The sequence below is a fragment of the Pleurodeles waltl genome, chromosome 10 (assembly GCF_031143425.1).
Source record: "Pleurodeles waltl isolate 20211129_DDA chromosome 10, aPleWal1.hap1.20221129, whole genome shotgun sequence".
NCBI lineage: Eukaryota > Metazoa > Chordata > Amphibia > Caudata > Salamandridae > Pleurodeles > Pleurodeles waltl.
The window spans coordinates 437,412,780-437,438,045 of NC_090449.1; the positions used below are offsets into that span (position 1 = coordinate 437,412,780).

Consider the following 25,266-nt stretch of genomic DNA (forward strand, 5'->3'; position numbering starts at 1 on the left):
AAAAAAGCCCTTTCCACCTCCGTTTCTTCCTGTAAAGTTTTGGGTTGATACATCAAGTGGGGTCAAGAAGGGGGAGAGTCCCAAAACCTGTTTTCCCAATGTATTAATGCATTTTTCCATAGGAAAAACAAATAGCAATTCAGAAAAGATGTCAGATGGAATTACAACAAATTTGGCAGAAATCTATATCTATACCCAGAAAATGTGCTGCTTGTGATTTTATGTAAATGTGTTGAGTAGTTTTTGAGAAATTAATGCCCAAAATGTATATGTAGTTTCAATGTAACTCCTATGTGATTTGATTAGCTGGCTGCAACCTCAAGAAAAAGTTGTGGCTATAATTTTAGGACTCTTGGACTTCGTCCCCGTGCTCTAGGATTTCTTTTTTTTTTTAAATAACTATAAATGGGCAGGGTAGTATTACCCAGATTGCCTGTGCCTTGTGAGTGGGTTTGGGGGGGGATCTCTTGGGGTCCAACTAGTTCCTCCTGCAATTGTGTCTGCACATCTACTGTGACTTCCAACCTGCCCCCCCCCATGTAAATGTGCGAGGAACCACAGATGCACATTGTTGTTCATCCATGGCACACACTTTCCTCCCCACTGGGCATTGGGAGCAGGCTCTGCGCCCAAATCTTCAGCCGTGTGCAGCATTGGAATAGTAAGGTATGGTAATAATGTATTACTTTACATTACATAAGTCCTACACATTTATTTAAAAAGTCAAAGGTTAACATGAGATTATAGTTTGAAATGGTAATAATACCTTAGGTGAAAATGTCAGGTAAAGCAAACATTTTAAACTATAAAAAAAAAAAAAAACACTAAAATTCATCAGATATAGTTAACTGAAGAAAGTATAACTTGCACCCTCTCCGTGAACTGCTTATGACCTTATATTCTACATCTCTTATGGCCTCACAAAGAACATTACTGGTGATATCTGAATTTACATCATTGATGACAGCACTACATGGCGGGTAGCCAGAAGTACCTTCTTCAGTTAACTAACTGGTGAGTTTCAGTGTTTTTATAATTTAAAACGTTTTGTTTTAGCTAGCGTTTTCACAATTTGTTACCACATTGTACAAGAGATGTGAAAGGGAGCCAGCAGGAGGAGACAGACAGGGCTAAAGCTGTAAAGTATCCTAATTCAGTTCAATCCACACACTCAAGTGGAGATGGAAGACAGACAGTTGCATTCAAACTACCAATGATTTTCGATCATTCATATGCATGGGAAGTGACATCACTCCTCCCATGACCTACTTAATGGCTGCCACAGCGTGGACATGTGTGCCAGAAGCAAGCCTGTCTGCACCTGTACTGCGCCCAGTGCCAGGAACCCTGGTCCTCCCGCTTCTACCAGGCTGTGACCCTCTGCGCCCTCAACCATAGCCACTGGTCAGCATGCTGCTTCCTTGCCACACAATCCAACACAGAGGGAGCATTCACCTGTGCTTCCTACAAGATAATTACTGATAGTGTTCAGCCGATGAAAAGAGAACTGACCAGGGCCCCTCTCTGTGTGTGGCATATCCCTTCACTTTCCCTGCACAATGTGCTATCTGCATTACACCAGTGCATTAAGTTTTGGATTATGTTTTTGAGCATTGTTTCTGTCCCGCCACTTGTTGGCAAAGTACTCACACATGAATCAGAGGAATAGGCTTCAAAATGCAAATTAGGAATGATAGAATTGCCACAAAAATAACCGGATTCTTCAAAAAAGCCTCCTTGTTTATATCCTGATACAGCATGCTTTCCATTCACTTTAGTATGGTACTGCCAGATTGCATTGAATATGAGTTGAATACATGTTGAATTACAAATCCCTTAGCTGCTGGGCCTTTCACCCCCACTGCTCTTTCACCCCCAGTGCTGGGTCCTTTTTTGGCTATTTGGGGTATTTCATGCTTACAGCTCCATAACGTTTTTCCACATAAGCTATTCACGCCAAATTTTCATCCTTTTTTCCAACAGCCTGGGATTACAAAGGTACCCAAGGGTTTGTGGATTCCCTTTGTGGGGACTGAGAAATTAGCCAAAATATAGCGAGAATTTGGGTTTTTGGGGAAAAATAGTAAAAAGATGCTGCAGAAGAAAGCATCTGTTTTTTAAACTGCAAATGGCATCAACAGAGGGTGCCAAAATCACCATCTTCCCAGCTTTCAGGAACAGGCAGACTAAAATCAGAAAACCAAACTTTTCATCACAGTGTTGGCATTTTACTGGGACCATTTTCTTATTTTTTGTGCTTTAAACCTCCTTCCAGTTAGTGACAGAAATGGGTTTGAAATCAATGGTGGATCCTGGAAAGGTATACATTTCTGAAACTTAGACACAATTCTGAATTCAGCAAGGGGTATTTGTGTAGATCCTTCAAGGTTTTCCTGTAGAAAGTAACAAAAAATATTGAAATTGAACTAAAAAGCTATTTCATTTTACATTTTCCTTTTAACTTTTTCCAATTATGGCAGATTTTCAAGAGCAATATACCGTTCGGTCCGCTAGACCCTTTTTGGTTGTGGGGATGTATAGGGCTTGTAGGTTCGCCAAGAACCCAAGGTACTTGGAGCCAATACATGAGCTGAACCTTGCAATGGGTTTTTATTGTGTACCGGTATACAGCAATTAATCTGGTAAAATATAAAGAGTGAAAAATAGGTATCAAGAAAACTTGTGTATTTCCGGAATGGGCACAAGATACAGAGTTTGGAAGCAGTGGTTATTTGTATCTCTGAATTTGGAGGTCCTCCTACTAGCATGTGAATAACAGGGCATTTCTCAAAACTACTTCTTTCTTACCCACTGTCTTAAATTTGGAAGGCGCAAATACAGAGAGACAATTGGTAAAAACACTTGTTCTACTATTCTGTGTTCCCCCATGTCTCCCAATAAGAATGGTACATCACTTGTGTGGGTAGGCCTAGTGCCCAGGACAGGAAACAACCCAAAATGCAACATGGACACGCACATCACATTTTTCCACTGAAAACTGACGTGTTTTTGAAAACTAGACATCTAGGGATCTCCAGGGTGGGGTGACTTGTGGGATTCTTACCAGTTTCTGCCACCCAGACTCCTTTGCAAACCTCAAAATTGATCTGAAAAAACACATTTTCCTCACATTTGTGATGCAAAGTTCTGGAAACTGAGGGGAGCCACAAACTCCAGCATTCCCCGGAGTCTCTTAATAAAAATGGTACCTCACTTGTGTGGGTAGACTTAGTGACCGCGACAGGAAACAACCCAAAACTCAGCTTGAACATATCACATTTTTCCACTGAAAACTGATGCCTTTTTTGCAAAGTGCCTAGCTGTGGATTTTGGGCTCTGTCTCAGCCAGCACCTAGGGAAACCTAGTACATTTTTTTAAACTAGACACCTAGTGGAATCCAGGATAATGTGACTTGTGGAGCTCTTACCAGTTTGTCACTCACAATCCTTTGTGACCTCAACATTTACCTAAAAACACATTTTCCTCACACTTCTGTTATGCAAAGTTCTGGAATCTGAGGTGAGGGGAGCCACAAACTTCCTTCCACTTGGCATTCCCCCAGGTCCTCAGATTAAAAAAAAATAATAATAATGATAGTACCTCACTCGTGTGGGTAGGCCAAGTGCCCATGACCACCGGGAAAGGCCCAAAATGTATGGTGGAGGTAATGATAACTAAGGTGAGTGCACTATCTGATAGAGACTTCTAGTTGCAGATTCCTTACCTTAGAATTTCCCCCAGGCATCAGACTGGATCTGTAGATTTTTCTTCACGCAATATCCTTATGCATCGGTAGGTGGCATCGGTCTACTCAGCGGACGTTGTTGGTGTTGTAGTTGCTGTGATGACGTCGGGAGTAGTATGTAGACACCGCCTTTGCACAGTGACGTCAGTTCTTTTCTTTCCATGCCACGCGCCGATCTGGAGAAGAGCTACCCTGGTCTATTTTTGACCAACTTCTACTGTTTTGTTGAGATTTTGTGAGACTTTTGGTGCGTCCAGGATGTCCCCGAAGACCGGTTTCAAGCTGTGCGAGGACTGTCACCGCACGATGTAAGCTCCTCATCGGGTTTGTCAGTGGTGTCTCGAGCGCGACCTCAACCCGAAGTCGTGCTCCGAGTGCCGGGCCATGCACCCGAAGGCTTTTAGGGAGCAGTCCCTACAGCTAATGGCGGCCCGGCACTTGACTCCACGTAAGTCACGGTCTTGATCGAGAGGAAGGGCTCGAATATTCACGGAGCCATCACCACTCGTCTTCTTAATCTTCGGGTACAGGGAAGAAGTCGAAGAGGTCCCATCGCTCTCAGACTTCACCCCATCACTCGGCTGACGCGATGCGGGAACAGCATCGACTCTCAAGGCCGCCCATCTTAAAGAGTTCTATGAGGCCATGTGCCTCATCTTTGGGCAGGCCGACCCCGATGTGGCGCCTTCGGGCCCAAGGGGTTCGATTGCGGGGCCTTTGGGTTCCACGCCAGCAGCTTCGGCTCCGGCCATCGAGGTCCCTCCGGATCCGCTTGTGGATCCGCACTGGTGGAGGGTCGATTGTCGACGCTCCTGACGTCGGTAGTGCCCACTATCAATGTCGACTTGGAGTCTGAGCTTTGTTGGCTGATGCCGCCTTTGTCTTTGATGGGGCATATTTGGCACAGGTCAGATTCGGACCCTTTTTCCTATGGGTATGAATTCGGGGAGGGATTGGAGGGGACCCTGGACCCTTATGAATACCAGGATGACCCATCTTTGGACTGGGCTCAGGAATTGGGCGACGCCAGTGGTCTGGGTACTTCTTCTGGCGCTGGCATGCTGTCTCCTCCTACCGTGGCTACGGCGGAGGGAGTGACTTATGGTATTGTGGTCAGAAGGGCAGCTGAAGTCCTTGGCCTTAAGCTTCCTACTGTAAAGATCAGGTCTAATCTCCTGACGGAGGTGCTTCAGCCTGGGGCTTCCACTTCAGAACCCCTTTTGCCATTCAATTAAGCCCTCACCGATGTCCTTTTGGGTACTTGGTCCAAATCCAGCACAGGGGCTCCTGTGAATAGGACCATAGCACGCAGTAATCGGCCCGCTCCGAAAGACCCTAAATTCCTGTCCCAACACCCCACACCTAAGAGTCTTGTCATCCAGGCTTCCTCTTCTTCAGGCGCATTCCCTTCCGCACTCCCAGACAGGGAATCAAAAGGCTGGAACAGTTTGGTAGGAAGTTGTTTTCTTCCTCCAGACTCGTGCTGCAGTCTGTGAACACTGCATGCCTTTTGGGCCGCTATACCCCCTCTTTGTGGGATATGGTTGCGCAAGTCCCGCCACAGATACCGGAGGAGGCCCATGCTATTTTTCTCCCAAGCTGTGAACGATGAGAGAGATGCGGCAAAGTTCAAAATCTGTTGTGGGCTGGACACAACCGACTCTCTGGGCAGATCAGTTACTACGATGGTAGCCTTGAGATGCCACGCCTGGTTGCGTACTTCTGGTTTTTCTGGGGATGTCCAACAGTCACTCATGGACATGCCCTTTGATGGCTTCCGTCTCTTTGGAGACAAAAGGGGACTCGGCCTTGGAGAGATTGAAGGATTCCTAGGCCACGGCTCAGTCCCTTGGTCTTTCCTCTGCCCCTCACCCCCTGCAGTCCGCTTTTTGCCACTTCCGTGGCCACGGAAGGGGCTCCCTGTCGCATCCTCCACCCAGCCAGCGTGCCACCCATGCTGTCCAGCCTCTGCGTGGCCGGGGACGCGGAATCCCGCGTGGGTCAGGGAACCAGAGGTCTGCCCAGTCCACCTCTGCCCCCGCAGAAGCCTTCAAACCCTCCTAGTCTGTCCCCTCACTCCCATCCAGTTGGCAGCAGGATTCACCCTCACCTGCCACACTGGGACTCCATCACTACGGACAGGTGGGTTTTGCAGATCGTTCAGAAGGGCTAACTCCCTCCCTTTCAAATCTGCTCCAGCAGCCAGGCCTCCATCCTTCAGTCACTTTCCAGAAGATCATTTGGCACTTCTCCGCCAGGAAGTCTCAGCTCTCTTGGCCAAGGGAGCTATAGAAAAGGTCCCTGTGCCCGAAGTGGTTGTTATTCCCGCTACTTTCTGGTGCCCAAAAAAGGACAAGGGCTTATTTCTTATCCCAGACCTTCTGGACCTGAACTACTTCCTCAAGAAGGGGAAATTCAAAATGCTCACCCTGGTTCTGTCTGCCTTGGACCTAGAAGACTGGATGATAGCGTTGGACTTGCACGACACTTATTTCCACATCCCAATCCTGGCTGCCACACAGACGTTACCTACGATTCGTGGTAAGTCACGAGCACTTTCAGTTTACCTTGCTTCCCTTCGGCCTTACCAGCGCCCCCTCGGGTGTTCACGAAAGTGATGGCGGTGGTTGCAGCTTATCTGCACAGGTTTAGGGGTGTCAGTCTTCCCCCGACGACTGGCTGAAGGCAGACTCGCCCCAGAAAGTCGTCTCCCATCTTCAGACTACGGCAAACCTCCTGCACATGCTGGGGTTCACTATAAACATGCCAAAATCACATTTGACTCCCTCTCAGACGCTCCCTTTCATCAGAGCAGTTCTGGACACAGTCCTGTTTTGGGTTTATCCTCCCGAAAAGCGAGTCCAGGACATTCAGGCTATGATTCCGATCTTTCGGCCTCGGTTTTGTGTTTCGGTGAGACTGACTCTGAGGCTGATGGGCTTCATGGCCTCCTGCATCCTGCTAGTAACACATGCCAGGTGGCATATGCAGGCTCTGCAGTGGGACCTGAAGTTCCAGTGGGCGCAGCATCAGGGGAATCTCTCCGACATAGTCCAGATCTCGGAGGGGACTGCGAAAGTCCTGCAGTGATGGCTTTCGAATCAGCATTGGGTCCACTGCAGATCCATCTCCCTTCCGCAACCAGATCTCTCAAAAGTGACAGATGCGTCACTTCTGGGTTGGGGCGGCCACATGAGAGAGGTAGCAATCAGAGGCCTCTGGGCTCCGTATCCGTGTTCTGGAGCTCCGGGCGATCAGGCTTGCGTTGAAAGCATTTCTTCACTCTCTCAAAGGGAAAGTAGTGCAGGTGTTCACAGACAATACTACCACCATGTGGTACTGCAACAAACTGCGGAGTAGGGTCCTGGACCCTTTGTCAGGAGGCACTATGCCTCTGGACATGGCTGGAACATCAGGGCATTACCCTGATGGTTCAACATCTGGCTGGTTCCCTCAGTGCCAGAACGGACGAACTCCGCTGTTGATGCACAGCCGATCACGAATGGAGTCTCCATCCGGAGGTGGCGCAAGGTCTCTTTCAGCAGTGGGGAGAGCCTTGGTTAGATCTGTTTGCCTCTGCAGAGAACACGCAATGTCTGCTGTTTTGCACGTTGGCGTTTCCAAGGCGGCACTCGCTCAGAGACGCTTTTCGTCTTGAGTGGAACTCCGGCCTCCTTTCTGCCTATACCACCTCTGCCCAGAGTTCTCAAGAAGATCAGGAACAACCGGGCCCAAGTCATCTTGGTGGCTCCGGACTGGGCACGGAGAGTCTGGTATCCAGAGCTATTGCGCGTGTCCATCGATCTTCCACTCAGACTGCCTCTTCGGGTGGATCTTCTGTAGCAGCAACAGGGGACGGTTCTTCACCCGACCTTGTCCAACCTCCACCTTCATGCGTGGAGATTGAGCGGCGACACTTGACGACTTTTGATCTTCCACCCGAAGTCTGTGATGTTATCTTGGCAGCCAGGCGTCCCTCAACCAAAACTGTATATGCCTGTCGTTGAAATACATTTGTGGCGTGGTGCACCAACAAATCTGTTGTTCCCCTCTGTCCAAGGTTCTTCTGTTCATTCTTTCTCTGGCCCAGCAGGGCTCTGCTTTGGGCACCCTTAAAGGGTATTTATCTGCCATTTTGGCCTTCCTTCGGCCCTCACTTTTTAAATCTCCTATTGTGATTAGATTCCTAAAAGAACTCACTCATTTATTTCCTCCCACTCCATTTATCATGCCTCAGTGGGACCTCAATCTTGTCCTTACTTAATGTGTACTCCCTTTGAGCCGATGCACAATTGTCCCTTGCGGCGCCTCACCTTCAAAACTGTCTTTCTTGTTGCCATCACCTCTGCTCCCAGGGTGAGTGAGCTTCAAGCCCTTTCATCTAAACCTCCATACTTGTCTGTGCACCCTGGCAAAGTGGTGTTGCACAATAAGGCTTCCTTCCTTCCAAAGGTGGTTACGCCTTTTCATGTAGGCCAGTCCATCACCCTGCCTACTTTCTACGCACCCCCACATCCTTCTCATGAAGAGGAGAGACTCCGCCGTCTGGACCCAAAAAGAACGTTGGCGTTCTATCTTAATCGTACTAAAGATTTCTGGGTGGACGATCAACTCTTTGTTGGGTATGTGGGTATGTGGGTTCAAAAAAAGGGAAGGCGGTGCAAAATCGTACCATCTCTCGATGGGTGCTTCTTTGCATCAAAATGTGCTATGCTTTGGCGAAGAAGCAACCCCCTGAGGGCTTGCATGCTCATTCCATCAGAGCAACTGCTGCTTCCACTGCGTTAGCACGCGGAGTTCCTGTGCTGGATATCTGCCAGGCAGCTACGTGGGCGTCTCTGCACACGTTTGCTGAACACTAGTGCCTGGACAGTCAGGTCCGTCAGGATGGCTACTTTCGTTGTTGTTCGTGTTGGTGGCAGGACTTCCTAAATGATCTTGGTTTGCAGCCCACCTCCGAGGATGGCATTGCTTGGGTATCTATTCTAAGGTAAGGAATCTGCAACTAGAAGTCTCTATCACATGTACAAGTTAGTTACCTTTGGTAACGAAATATCTGGTAGAGACATATTCTATTTGCAGACCTTACCGCCCACCCATTCTCCCCGCTTGCGAACTGATTTCTAGGGACAGGAATTCCCCTTTAAAGTCCTTAGCTCTGGCGCACCAATCTCAGTGTCCTTAGCGGCTCTGCGCTTTGGTGTGGAAAGTCGTTAAAAGAAACTGAAGGCGAAGGCGGCGTCTATATACTACTCCTGACTTCATCATGGCGACTATGACGCCAACGCGCCCGCGGAGTCAACTGATGCCACTTACTGACACGCAAGGGTATTGCTCGAAGAAAAATCTCCGGATCCAGTCTGAAGCCTGGGGGAAATTCTACAGTAAGGAATCTGCAACTAGAATATGTCTCTACCAGATATTTAATTACCAAAGGTAAGTAACATGTACAATTAGGAGTCCAGGGGGGTATTGCTTGTGCAGATTCCCAAAGTTTTTTTTGTTTTACCCAGGATACCCTGCATGGGTAAACCCCTGCAATGGTGAAACATTAAATAAAAATATTTTTCCTTGCACTTCTGTTATATAAACTACAGGAATATGCATGGATCCACAAACTTCTTACCACCTATTGTTCCCCAATTTGTTCCAATAAAAACTCTGCCCCACTTGTGTGACTGGGCCTAGTGGGCCTAGTGCCGACAAGAGGAGTGGACCATACAAGGGCCAATGGTAGTCCTGCATGAGGGCTACTATTGACCCTGGGTTGCTCCATTCCTGACGTCGGCACTAGGCACAGGCACACAAGTGGAGTGGCGTTTTTAGCAGGACAAGTGGAGAATCTCTGGGTGGTAGGAATTTTGTGGATCCTTGCACATTCCTGTAATTTGTGACAGAAATGCAAGGAAAAATTGTTTTTATTCAATGTTTCACCTTTGCAGGATATTCTGGGTACAAAAACATTTGGGAATCCAAACAAGCCACACCTCCAGGTGTCTAGTTTTCAGAAATGTCAGGGTTTGGTAGGTGTCCGTATATGTCCGCTGAGACCAGGACCAAAAAACACAGGTGCCCACCTTACAAAACCAGGTTGTTTTGTGCTAGATAATTTTGATGTCTCCTCAATACGTTTCGGCCCTTCCCTGTTGTGGCCACTTGCCCACCCACACAAGAGAGGCAATGGTTTTCTCTGGAGACCTAGGGGAACGCTTGTTGGTAGGAAATTTGTGACTGCCTGCAGATTCCATGACTTCCCTCACAGAAATGCAAGAAAAATTTGTTTTTCAAGCTAAGTTTGTGATTTGTAGGTGATTCTGAGTGAGGAAAAACTGTTGAGAGGCACGCAAGTCCTGCACCCTTGGATTCCCCTTGTACTAGTATGTTAAAATTAATCCACCACTCACCTTGGTTGGTGTTAGCACCTTCAGAAATTCTGGTTTCAAAGCATAAATACTTATCAAGGTATTTAAATATTGAAACCAAGCCTTCTGAACGTGAGTCATAAAGCCTCTTCACGGCACCAACCGCTTTATGCTCCCTTCACATGCCATTCACACACAACACTTTCATACTGCCGGCCCAGTCCCTCAGATCATTCAATCACATCAACTTATCGCCGCCAGACAAGGGCCCATCACGTTTATACGCCACAGGATGGAATACGTTTGACTACATTTTACCACCTGTCTATAAACCGCCTCTTTCTTGAACGTTACCGAACGCGTTTACTAATGGCTCCCGTGACAGCCATGTGAGGCTCAGGAAGACCTATATTTCATGCGGCTTTAGCTCACTCACTGTGCTAAATTCAACTCCTTTCAGTTTGTTTATGTAAGCTGGGGGTGTCCAAAGATGCCCTTTGAGGCCCTTTCATTGAACTTAGTGAGCCTATCTAGCTTTGAAACTAAGGCAGACATTCTGAGGAATTTTCGCGATGTTCCTTAAAGAGAACATAAACTATGAAGAAGGGTAGTGTTTGGCACTCAGGATAGTCCGTGAGAATGTAGCATATGCCCCAGCCACTGTTAAGTGCAGTGCTTTGACTGTAATGCACTTATCATACAGCAAATTGAACATCTACTATGTTCGGATGGAGGATGAACATGGCAAACAGGTCAAACACTGATCCAAACGTGTCATAGTAATTCAGTGTGAGTGCGGCACCAATGGGTTTGAATCCATAGGTGTTGATGATGTGAATCTATACTATCTTTACTATCTTTCTTCTACCTATGCAATATACCTGGGAAAGGCACACCTTCCTTAAGCATTTCTTACCCATTCATGTCTCTGTCCTCATCCGAGTCCTGGCTAATCCTGTATGATTGCCAAGTGAACCTATACTAATGCCTTCCATTCTTAGCTACTTGAAGCTCAAGAAAACATGTCTTTCTTGCGCCATCAGCGCACTTACTGTGCCTAATCCAACTCCTTCCAGTTTGTGGATACAAGTTAGGGGTGTCAGAGTCTGCCTTGTGAGGCCTATTTTTCGAACTGAGTGAGCATATTTGCTGTTGAAACTAAGGCACAGATGATGGTGATTACTACCTAAGGTCTTTAAAGTAAAAAGACAAACAAATATCCTGTGGGACTCATTCACCAACACTTCTACTTTTGCTTTGAATGTGAAGCTAGAAACTGAGTTTGCAAACTTTCAAACAAGTAGAAATGTTGATGAATATGTCCGACAGGACATCTGTTTGACTTATCACACTTACTCTGGTTCTCTTTGGCAATCAGGGTGGTCCTTGTGTAGCATGCATAAGCTCCCTAACAAGTACTTCAAAATTCAGTCACGCCTTTTAATTTTGCCACACAGGGTACTCCGTGACAATGTGACATAAGTTCTGTCCACTAGTATGTGCAGTGTGGGGACTATAATGCACATTAATCATCAAATGGAACACCCCTCACTGTCTGACTGTGGATAAAGGTGACGAGCAGGCCATAAGGAAGTTCATGATTTCCTGAAATAGATGAACTAAAATTCTGTGGCTGCTTGCCTAACAAAGTAGTGACCCATGGATGTTTAAGTATTCATGCACAGCCGTTGAAAAGTGTACCTAACGGCAGGGCCACCTCAGTCAACTTTCCTGAAGTTTGCTTTAGTATGATACAATATAAAGCAAGTAGAAAAACACAAGCCCAGCTGAGATGGGCCCTGGGGACCGTAAACACAACTCTCCTGCCTCTTTCCATGCTTCGCTCACACTTTACATCGACAAAATGGTCGATCTTTTTGGGTGTTTTAGGAATGCGATCAGCAAATTGTTGTTCCTGCAGCCTTGCCACACCCTTCAGAACATATGAAGTGGAGGGTGCTGCTTCTGTAGCAAAAGTGAGGTTTTCAAACACTGGCAACTAAAATTCAAGGAAAGACATGAGTCTTCCTATGCTTGTCTGATGATAAACAACATACATATTGTATGTTGCCATCTGGATCAGGTGAGTAAACAGTTTTGTGTACCAAGTGCAAGTTTCCCGACTTGCATTGCATGATTGAAGAACCTGGTCGTTCTTGTCCACTCCGCCCATGTGGGTTAGTGGGCTTGTGTACTTCAGCTATCTGACCCCAAACCATGATGGGGAAGTGCTCTCATAATAAATTGTAGTGAGAGTGCACACATCATGCTCATCTGAGCACTTGTCTGCGAACAGTTCGTTGTAACGCAAAGCAGCATTCTAGGATTTCTGGAGCTTCTTGCAAAGAAGCTCCAGCGGTAATCCTTTGTGGTGATACCAAACTGTTACACAGGCCACAGTGCCAGCTTTGTAGGGCTCACTGAGTAGCTCTACTCCTGTATAGAAATTGTCTACATAAAGCTTATAACCTTTGTGAAGGACTTGCTGGACAAGCTCCCATACAGTCTTTCCTGTGACCCCACCTACGTGGGAGGGCAACCCACAGGGTTTAGCATGGATTCCTTGCCTTAATATACACTCAAGCTGTACATATAGCCAGTACAGGTCTCACACAGCATGTACAGCTTGATATCACAGCAAGCGCTTTTGCTCGCAAGGGTCTCCCTGAATAGCAGCTGCTCTTTGTACATGATTAAGGACTCATTGACTGCTATATTCTTTCCAGAAGTATAGATCTCTAGAAATCTGGCATATAAATGTTCCACGACAGGCTGAATTTTGAACAACCTGTCATGATCTGGATGGTCTCAGGGCAATGCAACAGAATTGTCATTGCAATGCAGCATGCGCTGCAATTGCAAAAACGATCTCTGCTCATGTACGGTGCAAATATAGGGGTTACCCAGACCGTGCAAGTCGACCAGTAGCAGTGCAAGGTGGGTTTCTGCACTTACCCCACTTTGAGCGCAAGGCCTAAAAATGTCTTCAACTCCTCCAGTGAAGTGTGAGTCCACTGACATGCCCTAGAACTGGGCCATAGAGTGCCTCCATACTGCTTCAGAAATTGTTCGGCATGCAAATTTGTTTGCTGCACAATTTGCAGAAGGAAGTCAACACCCAAAAAGACATAGAGGAAGTCCATAGGCAAAAAGTTGGCCGTATCGACTTTATATTCAGCGTCACCAGTAAAAGGTGGAGTTTGGGGCTGAACTAAGTCGGGGGACTGCCAAGAGAGTACTCTGTCTGTGCTTGCCGCCGCATGCGCCTGCTCTCTGGGTTGGGCTAACCCTCTGTTGTCCCACTGCACAGACTGTGCTTGCGAAGGGACAGCACAACTGTCCTCATCGTCTCCCTCCGAATCAGTGGAAAAGGAGTCGTGGGATGGGCCTCCGACTGAAAAATCACTCCCAGATTCTGCTCCATTGTCCTTTCCCCTCAGATGCTTTTCCCAGTTAGTGTGGGAGTTGTAGCCCGCACTGTGACTTGCTGTTCCAGTGTGAGGAAGCATGGCACTTTCAGTGGGTGAGGATTTGCATCCTAATAAGGGAATATCCCTTTTCATCGTAGGTTTCATATATTATTATTATTTTTTTTTCTTTAGACCTAAGTATTTTGTTGTGTTTAGTATTTATGGTTTGGGAGAGAATACCCTCTGGTCTTTACATTTCCCTTGGCCCTCCTTTGTGTGTTAGGTATGTGTTATTTTAATCACAACAAATCATTCTCATAAGTATATCATGCAGTGTCTGTCTTCCTGTAATCATCACCAGGATGCCTGGCACCAAGTGTGCATCAGATTGATTTCTACCTGCCGGTCTAATTGGAAGTGGCTGGAAAATGCATTGCCAGGATCGAATGGCAGTCTGCCCATACGTACCCTTCCATGGTTACACGGAGTCCGTAAGCCTGTTGTGCTGCAAGCACCAGTGCCTGCTTTGTTGCCAGTGCCTGCTTTGTTGCTTTCCCGTTCGGTGCATCACTACACCTAGGCTGAGGAGAACTTATAAAGTTCCCCAGTAGTCCCGGTCCAACGTTTGTTGGATGGGCTAGGTGGTATTTCCCTTTACTTCACTGGCCCCGAGTAGGCCTTGAACTGTTTAGGTCGAAACGTGCCTATCTGCTTTTGAAGAAGTCCCATGAAGAAGAAACTTTTTAGATGACTTTAGTTATAGGAGGATTAGCAGCCCTTTGGCCCCGTACTCCCTTTGAGATATGGCTACCTTTCTGATCTGGTGATCGTTACAGGAACACAATTGTATGATATACTTCTGAGAATGTTTTGGTGAGATTAAAATAACGCATGCCCAGTGATAATTGATTTTGTCATTGTTTAGGTAAGTATTTGAATCATTCCCCACTGCTTTCTGCTTCACATTTTCTGTGGAATTATACTACCCAAGCACCCTTTTTTCACATAATATGTTTTGTGCGTTTCGAAATTTAGGTGACCTTTCATGTGGCAATAGAGTCAAAAATCTGTTGCACCATAATGTTTTAAGCAGCATGTTTTTAACCCCTTAGCTGCTGGGCCTTTTCCCCCCCAGTGCTGAGCCCTTTTTTGGCTATTTGGGGTAGTTTGCGCTTAGGGCTTCATAACTTTTTGTCCACATAAGCTAACCACGCCAAATTTGCGTCCTTTTTTTCCCAACATCTTAGGGATTCTAATGGTACCCAGAGTTTGTGGTTTCCCCTGGAGGAGACCAAGAAAATAGCCAAACAAATGGGAAAAAAGGGCTTCCGAAGAAGGCTTGTGGTTTTTTCCCTGAAAATGCCATCAACAAAGGGTTTCTGGTGCTGAAATCACTATCTTCCCACCTTTCAGGAACGGGCAGACTTGAATCAGAAAACCACATTTTCCAACACAAATTTGGCATTTTACTGGGACATACCCCATTTTTACTATTTTTGGTGCTTTCAACCTCCTTCCAGTTAGTGACAGGAATGGGTGTGAAACCAATGCTGGATCCCGGAAAGCTAAACATTTCTGAAAACTAGACAAAATTCTGAATTCAGCAAGGGGTCATTTGTGTAGATCCTACAAGGTTTTCCTATAGAAAATAACAGGTGAAATAAAAAAAATATTGAAATTGAGCTGAAAACAACAGCCATTTTTCTTTGTTTTACTCTGTAACTTTTTCCTGCGATGTCAGATTTCTGAAAGCAATATACCGTTTTGTCTGCTGGACTCTTCTGGTTGCGGGGATATAAAGGGCTTGTAGGTTCATCAAGAACCCTAGGTACCCAGAGCCAATAAATGAGCTGCACCCTGCAGTTGGTTTTCATTCTATACTGGGTATACAGCAATTCATTTGCTGAAATATGAAGAGTGAAAAAGAGGTATCAAGAAAACCTTTGCATTTTCAAAATGGGATCAAGATGAGGTTTTGAGGAGCAGTGGTTATTTGCACATCTCTGAATTCCGAGGTGCCCATGCTAGCATGTGAATTGCACGGCATTTCTCAAATAGACGTCTTTTTTTACACACTCTCTTATATTTGGAAGGAAAACATGTAGAGAAAGATAAGGGGCAATAACACTTGTTTTGCTATTCTATGTTCCCCCAAGTCTCCCGATAAAAATGATACCTCACTTGTGTGGGTAGGCCTAGCGCCCGCGACAGGAAATGCCCCAGAACACAACGTGGACACATCCCATTTTTTGACAAAATACAGAGCTGTTTTTTGCAAAGTGCCTACCTGTAGATTTTGGCCTCTAGCTCAGCCGGCACATAGGTAAACCTACCAAACCTGTGCATTTGTGAAAACTAGAGACCTAGGGGAATCCAAGATGGGGTGACTCGTGGGGCTCTGACCAGGTTCTGTTACCCAGAATCCTTTGCAAACCTCAAAAAGTGGCTAAAAAAAACAAGTTTTCCTCACATTTCGGTGACAGAAAGTTCTGGAATCTGAGAGGAGCCACAAATTTCCTTCTACCCAGCGTTCCCCCAAGTCTCCCGATAAAAATGATACCTCACTTGTGTGGGTAGGCCTGGCGCCAGCAACAGGAAATGCCCCAAAACACAACGTGGACACATCACATTTTTTCATAGAAAACAGTGCCTACCTGTGGATTTTGGCCTCTAGCTCAGCCGGCACCTGGGGAAACCTAGCAAACCAGCACATTTTTGAAAACTAGAAACCCAGGGGAATCCAAGATGAGGTGACTTGTGGGGCTCTGACCAGGTTCTGTTACCCAGAAACCTTTGCAAACCTCAAAATGTGGCTAAAATAACACGTTTTCCTCACATTTCGTGACAGAAAGTTCTGGAATCTGAGAGGAGCCACAAATTTCCTTCCACCCAGCGTTCCCCCAAGTCTCCCGATAAATATGATACCTCACTTGTGTGGTTCGGCGTGGTGCCCGCGACAGGAATAGATCACACGACGGTCAATGTTGGTCCTTACGTGAGGCAGCTGTTGACCCTGGGGTGATCCATTCCTGACACAGGCACTAGGTGTAGGCACTCAAGTGGGGTAGTGTTTTTATCAGGACAGGTGAGGAGTCACTGCGTGGTAGGAATGTTGTGGATCCCAGCATATTCCTGTAGTTTGTGTGACAGAAAAGCAAGAAAAATTGAGTTTTTTTCCCAACATTTCAGCTTTGCAGGGTATTCTGGGTAAGAAAACTTTGGGGAATCCACACAAGTCACACCTCTGTGGACTCCCCCGAATGTCTAGTTTCCAGAAATGTTTGGGTTTAGTGTGTTTCTCTATATGGCCGCCGAATCCAGGACCAAAAACACAGGTGCCTGCCTTACAAAACCAGTTTGTTTTGCCATAGATAATTTTGATGTCTCCACAATATGATTTGGGTGGTGGAATTTGGGGCTGAACTAAATTGGATTTTGCTTTTCATAGTTGTTACTTCTAGTTGAGTTTGTTCTAATGAGAGTTCTGTGGATTGTACTCTATCTTTTAATTTACGGTGGTCAGCGCGTAGCTGTGAGACTTCCAGTGCAGCGGCGTCTATTTTACTTTCCAGCGAAGTTTTCTTCTGGTTCTTGCATTATCTTCTTTCTCGTATTTAAGTGTGTTATAGGAATGTTATTGTGATTTACTCCTGCTTTCCTGGGTTCTGGGGTGGATTCTAAAACTTGCAGCTCCCGTCTACACACTACACTTGCCTAGGTGGGAAACCTACCTTCACATTCCACTTTCTCAGTTTATGGTTTGTGTTCCCCCAGGCTCATTTCTAACTATTGTGAGTTTCAGGGCTTACCCCAATAGTTGTGGTGGATCCACAGTTGTTTAAAGCATTTCAGGAACCAGGATAATTATGAAGGAAGGAAGACCGTGAGCAGAGCTCCGAGCTCAAGCGTCCGCTACGCCCGCCATCTTGGCCACGCCCCATGCTAAAAATACTATAGACTATACTCCCTTAGGAGGTAAGTAATACACAAATATATACACTAGTATACAAAATCAGGTGGAAAAACAGTTAGAAAACAGTGCAAATAGTGAAACTCTCTCTCTCTCTCTCTCTCTCTCTCTCTCTCTCTCTCTCTCTCTCTCTGCTTGCCGCCGCATTCACCTGCTCTCTGGGTTGGCCTAACCCACTATTATCCAGTTGCACGAACAGCTTGCGAAGGGACAGCAGGACTGTCCTCATCACCTCCCTCATAATGTACTGGAAGAGGAGTTATCGAATGGGACTCCTCTGACTGAAAAATCACTCCCAGAGTCTGCGCCATTGTCCTATCCCTCAGATGCTGTCTCAGTATCTGATGTCTCAGTCTCTGATCCTATGTCAGAGCGGTCCTCTATAACCCGAGTGCAGGTAGCAGTCATCCATCAAGATGCCATCTCTGCTATTGGCTAAACTGTTGCTCTAAAACACTAGCCTACGTAGACAGTCACAAAATCGATGGTGTGTGTGAGATACGTGCAACAGTAGAGGCCACCTTACCTGCGCTTCTTCCCTCAATCAGCACGTACTTTCAAGACACTCAAAAAACACCTTGTCACATACCATTCGTCACAGTCTTTAGCACCTCCTGCGCCCAGTCCAACAATCATTATTGGTGCTCCCACTCCCTCCTCCTCGGATTCCCTCATTACCACCCAGCAAAAGTGCCCTTCATCTCTCCATAGCTGCCCTCCACCCCGCACATACATTTCATTGGTATTATAGCGCAGGTAATGGCTGACTTTACTAATGTACTCAGCTATTTACATAAAATTCAGATTTGCTCTTTGCAGTAGGCATATAAACCTTCTGCGCGTCTTTATGGCACTAAAACTGCCACTAGACAAGTCGGACCCTTTTCCCCCCAGGGAAACCACACACATATTGACAAAAGTGATATATATATGACAGCCAACCACCTGAAACTCAACTCAAGCAAAACCGAAATAATCCTCTTTGGCCCACACAAAAACACCTGGGACCCCTCATGGTGGCCCACCACGCTAGGCCCTGCACCCACCCCCGCCAACCACGCACGCAACCTCAGCATCATCCTAGACTCCTCCCTCTCGATGACCCAACAAATCAACGCTCTCACCTCCTCATGCTTCAACACACTCCGTATACTGAAAAACATTCAAATGGATCCCCACAGAGACCAGAAAAACTGTCATTCACGCACTCATCAGCAGCAGGCTTGGTTACGGAAACGCCCTCTAAGCCGGCACCACTCTAAAACTCAAGCGCAAACTACGCGCATCCAGAACTCAGCAGCACGACTCATCCTCGACCTCCCCCGACACGAACACATCTCTCCACACCTCAAATCCCTCCACTGGCTCCCCACTGACAAAAGGATCACCTTCAAGATCCTCATCCTCGCACACAAATCACTCCACAACACAGGCCCTGCCTACCTCAGCGAGAGTCACCTTCCACACCCCCACACGAAACGTCCGCTCAGCTGACCTCTCTCTCGCCTCTGTCCCCCGCATCAAACACATCACCACCGGGGGCAGATCCTTCTCCTACCTTGCACCCAAAACCTGGAACGCCCTCACAACCCACCTTCACAAGACCCAAAACCTACTTCTTTTCAGGAAGGGCCTCAAAACCTGGCTTTTCGAACAGTGAACCTCCCAGCCCCTTTCCCTCCCCCCCGTCCCCCCCTCCAGTGCCTTGAGACCCTCATGGGTGAGTAGCGCGCTTTATAAATCTTTGATTGATATATATATATATAGATCTACCTCTCTCTATATATATATATATATATATATATTTTTTTTATAGGGGAAACCCTACAACATCTAAAAAAAAAATATATTGCCCCCACAGGGGTCACCCTGCCCACGGGCGACCCCCTGTCATTTTTTGTTTTTTTTTTAATACATTTTTTTTTTTGTAAAAAAAAAAAAAAAAAATCCCCTGGGGGGCACCTACCTTTTTTTAAAATAAAAAATATGCCCGGGAGGGGGGCGGCCCGTTTTCCGAGGGGGCCGCCCCAAAGTGAAATCCCTGGCGTCTAGTGGTGTTTCCTGGCTGTGCTGCGATCGGGGGCCAGGAAACACTTTCAGAAGGCCTCGTAAGAAAGGGGAGACTCTCCCCTTTCTTACGAGGCCTTTTGAAAGTGTTTCCTGGCCCCCCGATCGCAGCTGTGCTGCGATCGGGGGGCCAGAAAACCTGAAAGTGTTTCCTGGCCCCCGATCGCAGCACAGCTGCGACCGGGGGCCAGGAAACACTTTCAAAAGGCCTCGTAAGAAAGGGGAGACTCTCCCCTTTCTTACGAGGCCTTCCCGAACGTGGGAAAGGCCGTTTTCCCCATCAAAGCAGGAAGCGGCCGCAAGGCTGCTTCCTGCTTTGATGGGGAAAACACCTTTGAAACGTCAGCGCGCCATCACAAAGGGGCGGGTGGGGGGGAGACATGGAAGCTTCCGTGTCTCCCGGGGGAAGGTTTTAAAAAAAAAAAAAAATCCTCGGGTGCGATGCACCCGAGGATTTATTCATACCCTTCCTGGTGTCGGCCACTGGTCGTGACCCGCACCAGGGAGGGTGTGTGGGCGTCGGCCAGTGGCCGACGCCCGAATCAAAAAGGTTAATGTGTGCTTGGGGAGAGAGCATTTTGGTACCAGATGCCAGCGATGTAAGATGATACGACAGAGTGACATACTTAGGGCCTCATTCCGACCCTGGCGGTACAAGACCGCCAGGGCCTGGGGCAACGGAAGCACCGCCAATAGGCTGGCAGTGCTTCATTGCCCATTCTGACCGCGGTGTTAAAGCCGCGGTCAGAAAAGGGAATCCGGTGGTTTCCCGCCGGATTTCCCCTGCTTGGGCAGAACCTCCATGGCAGCGCTGCAAGCAGCGCCGCCATGGAGATTCCGACCCCCTTCCCGCCATCCTACAACCGCCAGGAACAGGATGGCGGGAACAGGTGTCGTGGGGCCCCTGGGGGGCCCTGCACTGCCCATGCCACTGGCATGGGCAGTGCAGGGCCCCCCTAACAGGGCCCCAGGGAGATTTTCACTGTCTGCATTGCAGACAGTGAAAATCACGACGGGTGCAACTGCACCCGTCGCACCCCTGCAACACCGCCGGCTCCATTCGGAGCCGGCCTCTGTGTTGCAGGGCCTTTCCCGCTGGGCCGGCGGGCACTCCCCTGGCGGGCGCCCGCCGGCCCAGCGGGAAAGTCAGAATGGCCCGCGGAACGGCCATTTGGCGGTTACCGCCAGGCGGGCAGCGTCCGCCGCCCGCCAGGGTCAGAATGACCCTCTTAGTCTGCTTTCAGACGCACGGATCGCACGGAAGACATTCCAGCCTCTCGCCCTTCCTTACAGTGTAAAAATCTTTCTGAACTCTAGTAGGAAAAACTAGCCTGTTGTGAAGTTTGTAAAGCGCCATGATACTTTCTAAGATGTGTTCTGCAATGTATGAGCCCAGATATTATTTTAAACAGCTCTGTCAGTGCTGACTGACTCGTAGATGGATTGATGCGATCGCTGGAAAAATAATGTATCGTGTTTTGTTTATTGGCAGGAAGCATCTAAGCGTTTTACGTTGCCAGCAGGAGCATCTGAAAGACCAAGCAAGCAGGAAAACTTTATATTGGGTAGTTCCACGTGAGTATCCCGGCACGTTAAGACAATTTCCTATTTGCATACAAGCAACTAACACACTTTCTATTGTATTGAAATTGCTACAAATTCACTCCCTCATTTCTCTCCGGATTAATTTCCTCACAAAACAGGAGGCAGTGTATGGCTGTAAAGTCATTCCGTTAACTCTTAAGGGGACATATCTGACTGTCCGAGGTTACCAGTCCTGTTACTCCTCTTACTTAAATTACTGCTCTCAATAAACTTCCAAATCGGCATATAGTGCCTGCGAGTACTAGTAAAGAAATACGTCCTAAAGTTTCAGCACATTCCCCGGTCTCGTATTACTTCTCCTCTATCTGTACAAGTGACACTGTGCTTGATGTACTTTATACAGCACCGCCATACCTGTGAGCATCGACACCTGCACACGGTGTATCTGAGAGCACCACGAATTGTAGCAGCAACATTTGCTCCACACTCTGTTTATGTCTGTACATATTATACAGGTTTGTAGAGTGTAATATGCTATTTAGTATTATTGTGTAAAGTGGAGGGCCATGATTCTTGGGCGACAAAGCCCCTCCCATAGAAATGGTAATATATAGCATATTATACTCTTCTTATCAGGACTTCATGGTTTATGCCAAGGTGTGTTTTTTATTATTTGTTTAAAAAAGGTATCTAAATAAGGTAAGATCACGAAAGTTTTCTTTGTTTTTCCTTGTGTAAAGTAATTGGAGCATGCAGGCTGAGGTAGTGAGTGTCTTTCTCATATCAGTTTCGCCATACCAAGGTAATAAACGAAAATGTAAAATTTGCATGGTGTAATAAATCTGATACAGTTCACAACTTGCGCGACAGCCACGCAAACCACAATTTTCATGTTAAATGCATTAACAGCAAATTAGTACTTTTTTGTTTGCCTCCCCACCCCCTTCCCCCGGTTTGATTTAAATCTGCTCGACTTGAGAAATGTACATGAAACTCAAAATATCAAGACTAAGCTATGACTTGCAGACCTGATGTGTGAAGTGCACAGAAATATCAAAGTGGGCTGCTATGTGTTTGTGCATGTATTTATTTATCTTTTTGGATGGTAGAATCCACTGCCAGTCATTTTGCTGGTTTCCCAGGATGAGAGAGCTCAAGGCACGGGATTTGTAAATGTCCCAGATGCACTCTTCAGGTTCATGACAAAACAAAAGGCTACTATTAGCATGCCCTCAAATAAAGTTTTTTTAAATGGCTTGTTTCAGGGGCTTGACTCTCACTCCCATCCCTCCATTTATTGCTCACATGTTTATTCTCTGATCCCACACCTATTTCTGCATCTCAACATTTCACCCGGCATTTATGTGCTCAGACGTCTACTTTCTAGGCTGTTCAAAATTAGTTTGTGTTCTGCATCTGAACATTGATGGCTTGCTCTGTCATTGCACTATGAGTTTGTACTGTTACCTACACATTGGGTTTTACACATTGCGATGCTCGTGGAGGATAGGAAGGATGAGTTGTTGAAGTGATGTCATGGATAGTAATACTATGTTCTGCTATTGTCTTTTAGGGCTGATCTGGTTAAAGGAGTGTTGACCCTGCAGGGAGATGCGTTGTGCCAGGCCGTAAGTTCCTCTTTACCACTTCCCTCAACATCTGTCTATTTATGCAGCTGTGTATGTGGGGGTTTAGGGTGTAGATGCTTTACTACTTCCACTGATTAATCCCTCTTTTGTAATAGGATGTGAACTTGAAAATGCCGCGAACTAACCAGATGCTACACTTTGCGTTCCGTGATGACAAGCAGTGGAAAATGCAGCAGGTATGGCAAGTGACGTGACTAGGCTAGAGTGGGTCTCATGCAAAGTAGTATGTGCTCTTCTACATCAAGGGTCGTTTACAGATATTAATTCAGTGATTGTTTGATAGAGGTTAAGGGCATTACATTGTCTACTATCTTGTTCGGATTCCCTCTAAGTAATTACAGCACACGAAGTGAGAAAACTGTAGAAAATTTGGAATAAATTGCATCAAACTAATTGCTTTGCCACATTAAGAGTTCCGCAGTCAGTACTAGAAGATCGGTGTATGTCAGAACCCTGTTCGATTGGGCCATGGGGCAAGCAGGAGTTAATGGGCCAGTGGTGATGATGGAGGCCTTTTACTCACGATGTCCCACGGTCTGCTCTACTATGAATCCCACTTAACTGGGCTAAGCACTCCTTTCCGCACCTGACTCTGTTAGGTAGCGGAGGACGAGCAGTCAAGGCTTCATCGGGGGGGTGGGAAGAGAGAGAGTGCAGATACAGATCAGTGAACATGGCTCATAACTAAAAGTGCGAGCAGCGCAAACAGTAAATCAATGTCTAGTAAAATACTTGTTTCTGTAAAACAAAAACAAAAAAAAACAAAAGCAATTCTAACTCTACACATGCAAAGGTAAACAATACGCACAAGCAGTAACACAATCCCCTTTCGTAGTTGTCAGGCCACTCCCACCTCTAGTGCAACCTGTTCGGTGTACTTCCCCATTCACTGATGACTGCATCCAAGGAATGTAAACTGTTAGACCATACTCAAGAGTTATCCCCTTAGACTCTAAGTTAATTCTTTAGAGTCTGTGGGGTTGCAGCACCAATGGCTCCTGGGGCCCAAAAGGCCCAGTTCTTGGCTTACCTGCTCCGGGGATATGGAACCCTTCACCGGTGCAGCACAGTCCTGCTCTCGATCTCCACAGTAACACACAGTAACACCTGGCTGGCGCAGGCTCTCTCCCTCAAACCACGCTCTCGACTGGTTCTGACGAATGGAGTGGCATGTTCTCCCACGATCGTGCGGGAAGTCACTTTTCCTTCCACAGGAATGAGGGGTGGTCTTCTTGCTCTGGCCGCGTCCTGTTGATCCTTGGGCCTCCTTCTGCAGTTCACAGAATGCGATCTGGTATCGCCTTGGTCACATCAATAGTTTTGCAGTCTCAGGTGACAGCCCAGACCCTTGGCTTCAGCATCTCCAGCGGCCCCTCCTGGTGTACGGGGTCGCCAAAGTAATCCAGCACACGGTGATGGCCGATCTGTGCAGGAGTGGGTTTCTCCCACTGCGTTCCTTGATTCAGTCTACAGTGGCCCCTCCTAGCTTACAGGTTCGCCAAATCGTTACGGCACATGGGCTGCTGCCCGATCAGTGCAGGAGTAGATTCGTCACACCTCGCACAGGGAGTCCTCAACGTCAGGGTTTCCCTCCGGACCGTGCTCCCTCCAACACTCTTCTCTCCCTCACAAGGCACACCGGTCTTGGCAAGCAGGCAGTCATTGGTACTCCAGGTTCCAGGGCAGGTGGTCTTGATTTCTCTGGGTGATGTCCTTTCGCCCAGCTGGAAGACCAGTAAGCTTAGGCTCCTAGTCCTTGTCATAGGCAGAATTCTTACAAAGCTTCACCGCCTCACACAAACTGTCTGGCTGCTCAGAAGATAACGTTTTGGGGTCTCAGACTCCTTTACTTACAGTTCTATTCCAGACACAAAATGTAATTTAGCGTCTGGGTCTTTGAAGTTTTAGGTTGGGAGTTCCACTCCTTTAAAAAGGGCATTTTACCGCTTTCTTCTTCCTCCTGAAGGATGTAGGTCACAGCAGGCAGGACTCCGAAGTTGATTAAACCACAGCAAGATACATGGGAGTGACCAGAGTTCAGCCCTGGATGTCAGCCACCGTGACGTGCATCAAAAAGTTAATCCAGGGCCCTCAACCCTACTCTTTATGATTTCTTCATCAGCTCCACCTCTCTTTTCCTGAGATGTGTCCAGTCCCCTTCCTTGTGATCTGTCACTGAATCAAAGAGCCCTTAGAAATGCAGAGAGAGTGCCTGGTTGTCTCATCCTCCAGTGCAGGCCCCACCCAGGTTACAGCAATGCAGCAGTACACAAATCTGTCTGGGGCAATTCCTCTACTCCTCATGTTTTCACTAGGCAGGGCATTCCTACACTCATTGTACATCCTCAGCACACTCTCTGCCTAGTACTGTTATCCTCATGTATTATGCTACCACCAGCTTACCCACACAGAGCACACACACACAGTCTGCACACACTGTTCAGTACTGCAGTCTCTCTGTACTTGTACCAGAGTGTAATTTTAAAAATGCACACTTCCAACCCACACATTTACCAG

General features: G+C 47.0%; 1 protein-coding gene across 1 annotated transcript in view; it reads left to right on the forward strand.

The window, feature by feature from the left end:
• ROGDI (rogdi atypical leucine zipper) overlaps nt 1–25,266 on the forward strand; it is a 590,903-nt gene that overhangs the window by 161,483 nt on the left and 404,154 nt on the right. Inside the window, exons 3-5 of the mRNA XM_069210699.1 lie at nt 21,048–21,130; nt 22,674–22,728; nt 22,845–22,925. Coding sequence (XP_069066800.1) covers nt 21,048–21,130; nt 22,674–22,728; nt 22,845–22,925 — 219 coding nt within the window. The remainder of the gene's footprint in view (nt 1–21,047; nt 21,131–22,673; nt 22,729–22,844; nt 22,926–25,266) is intronic.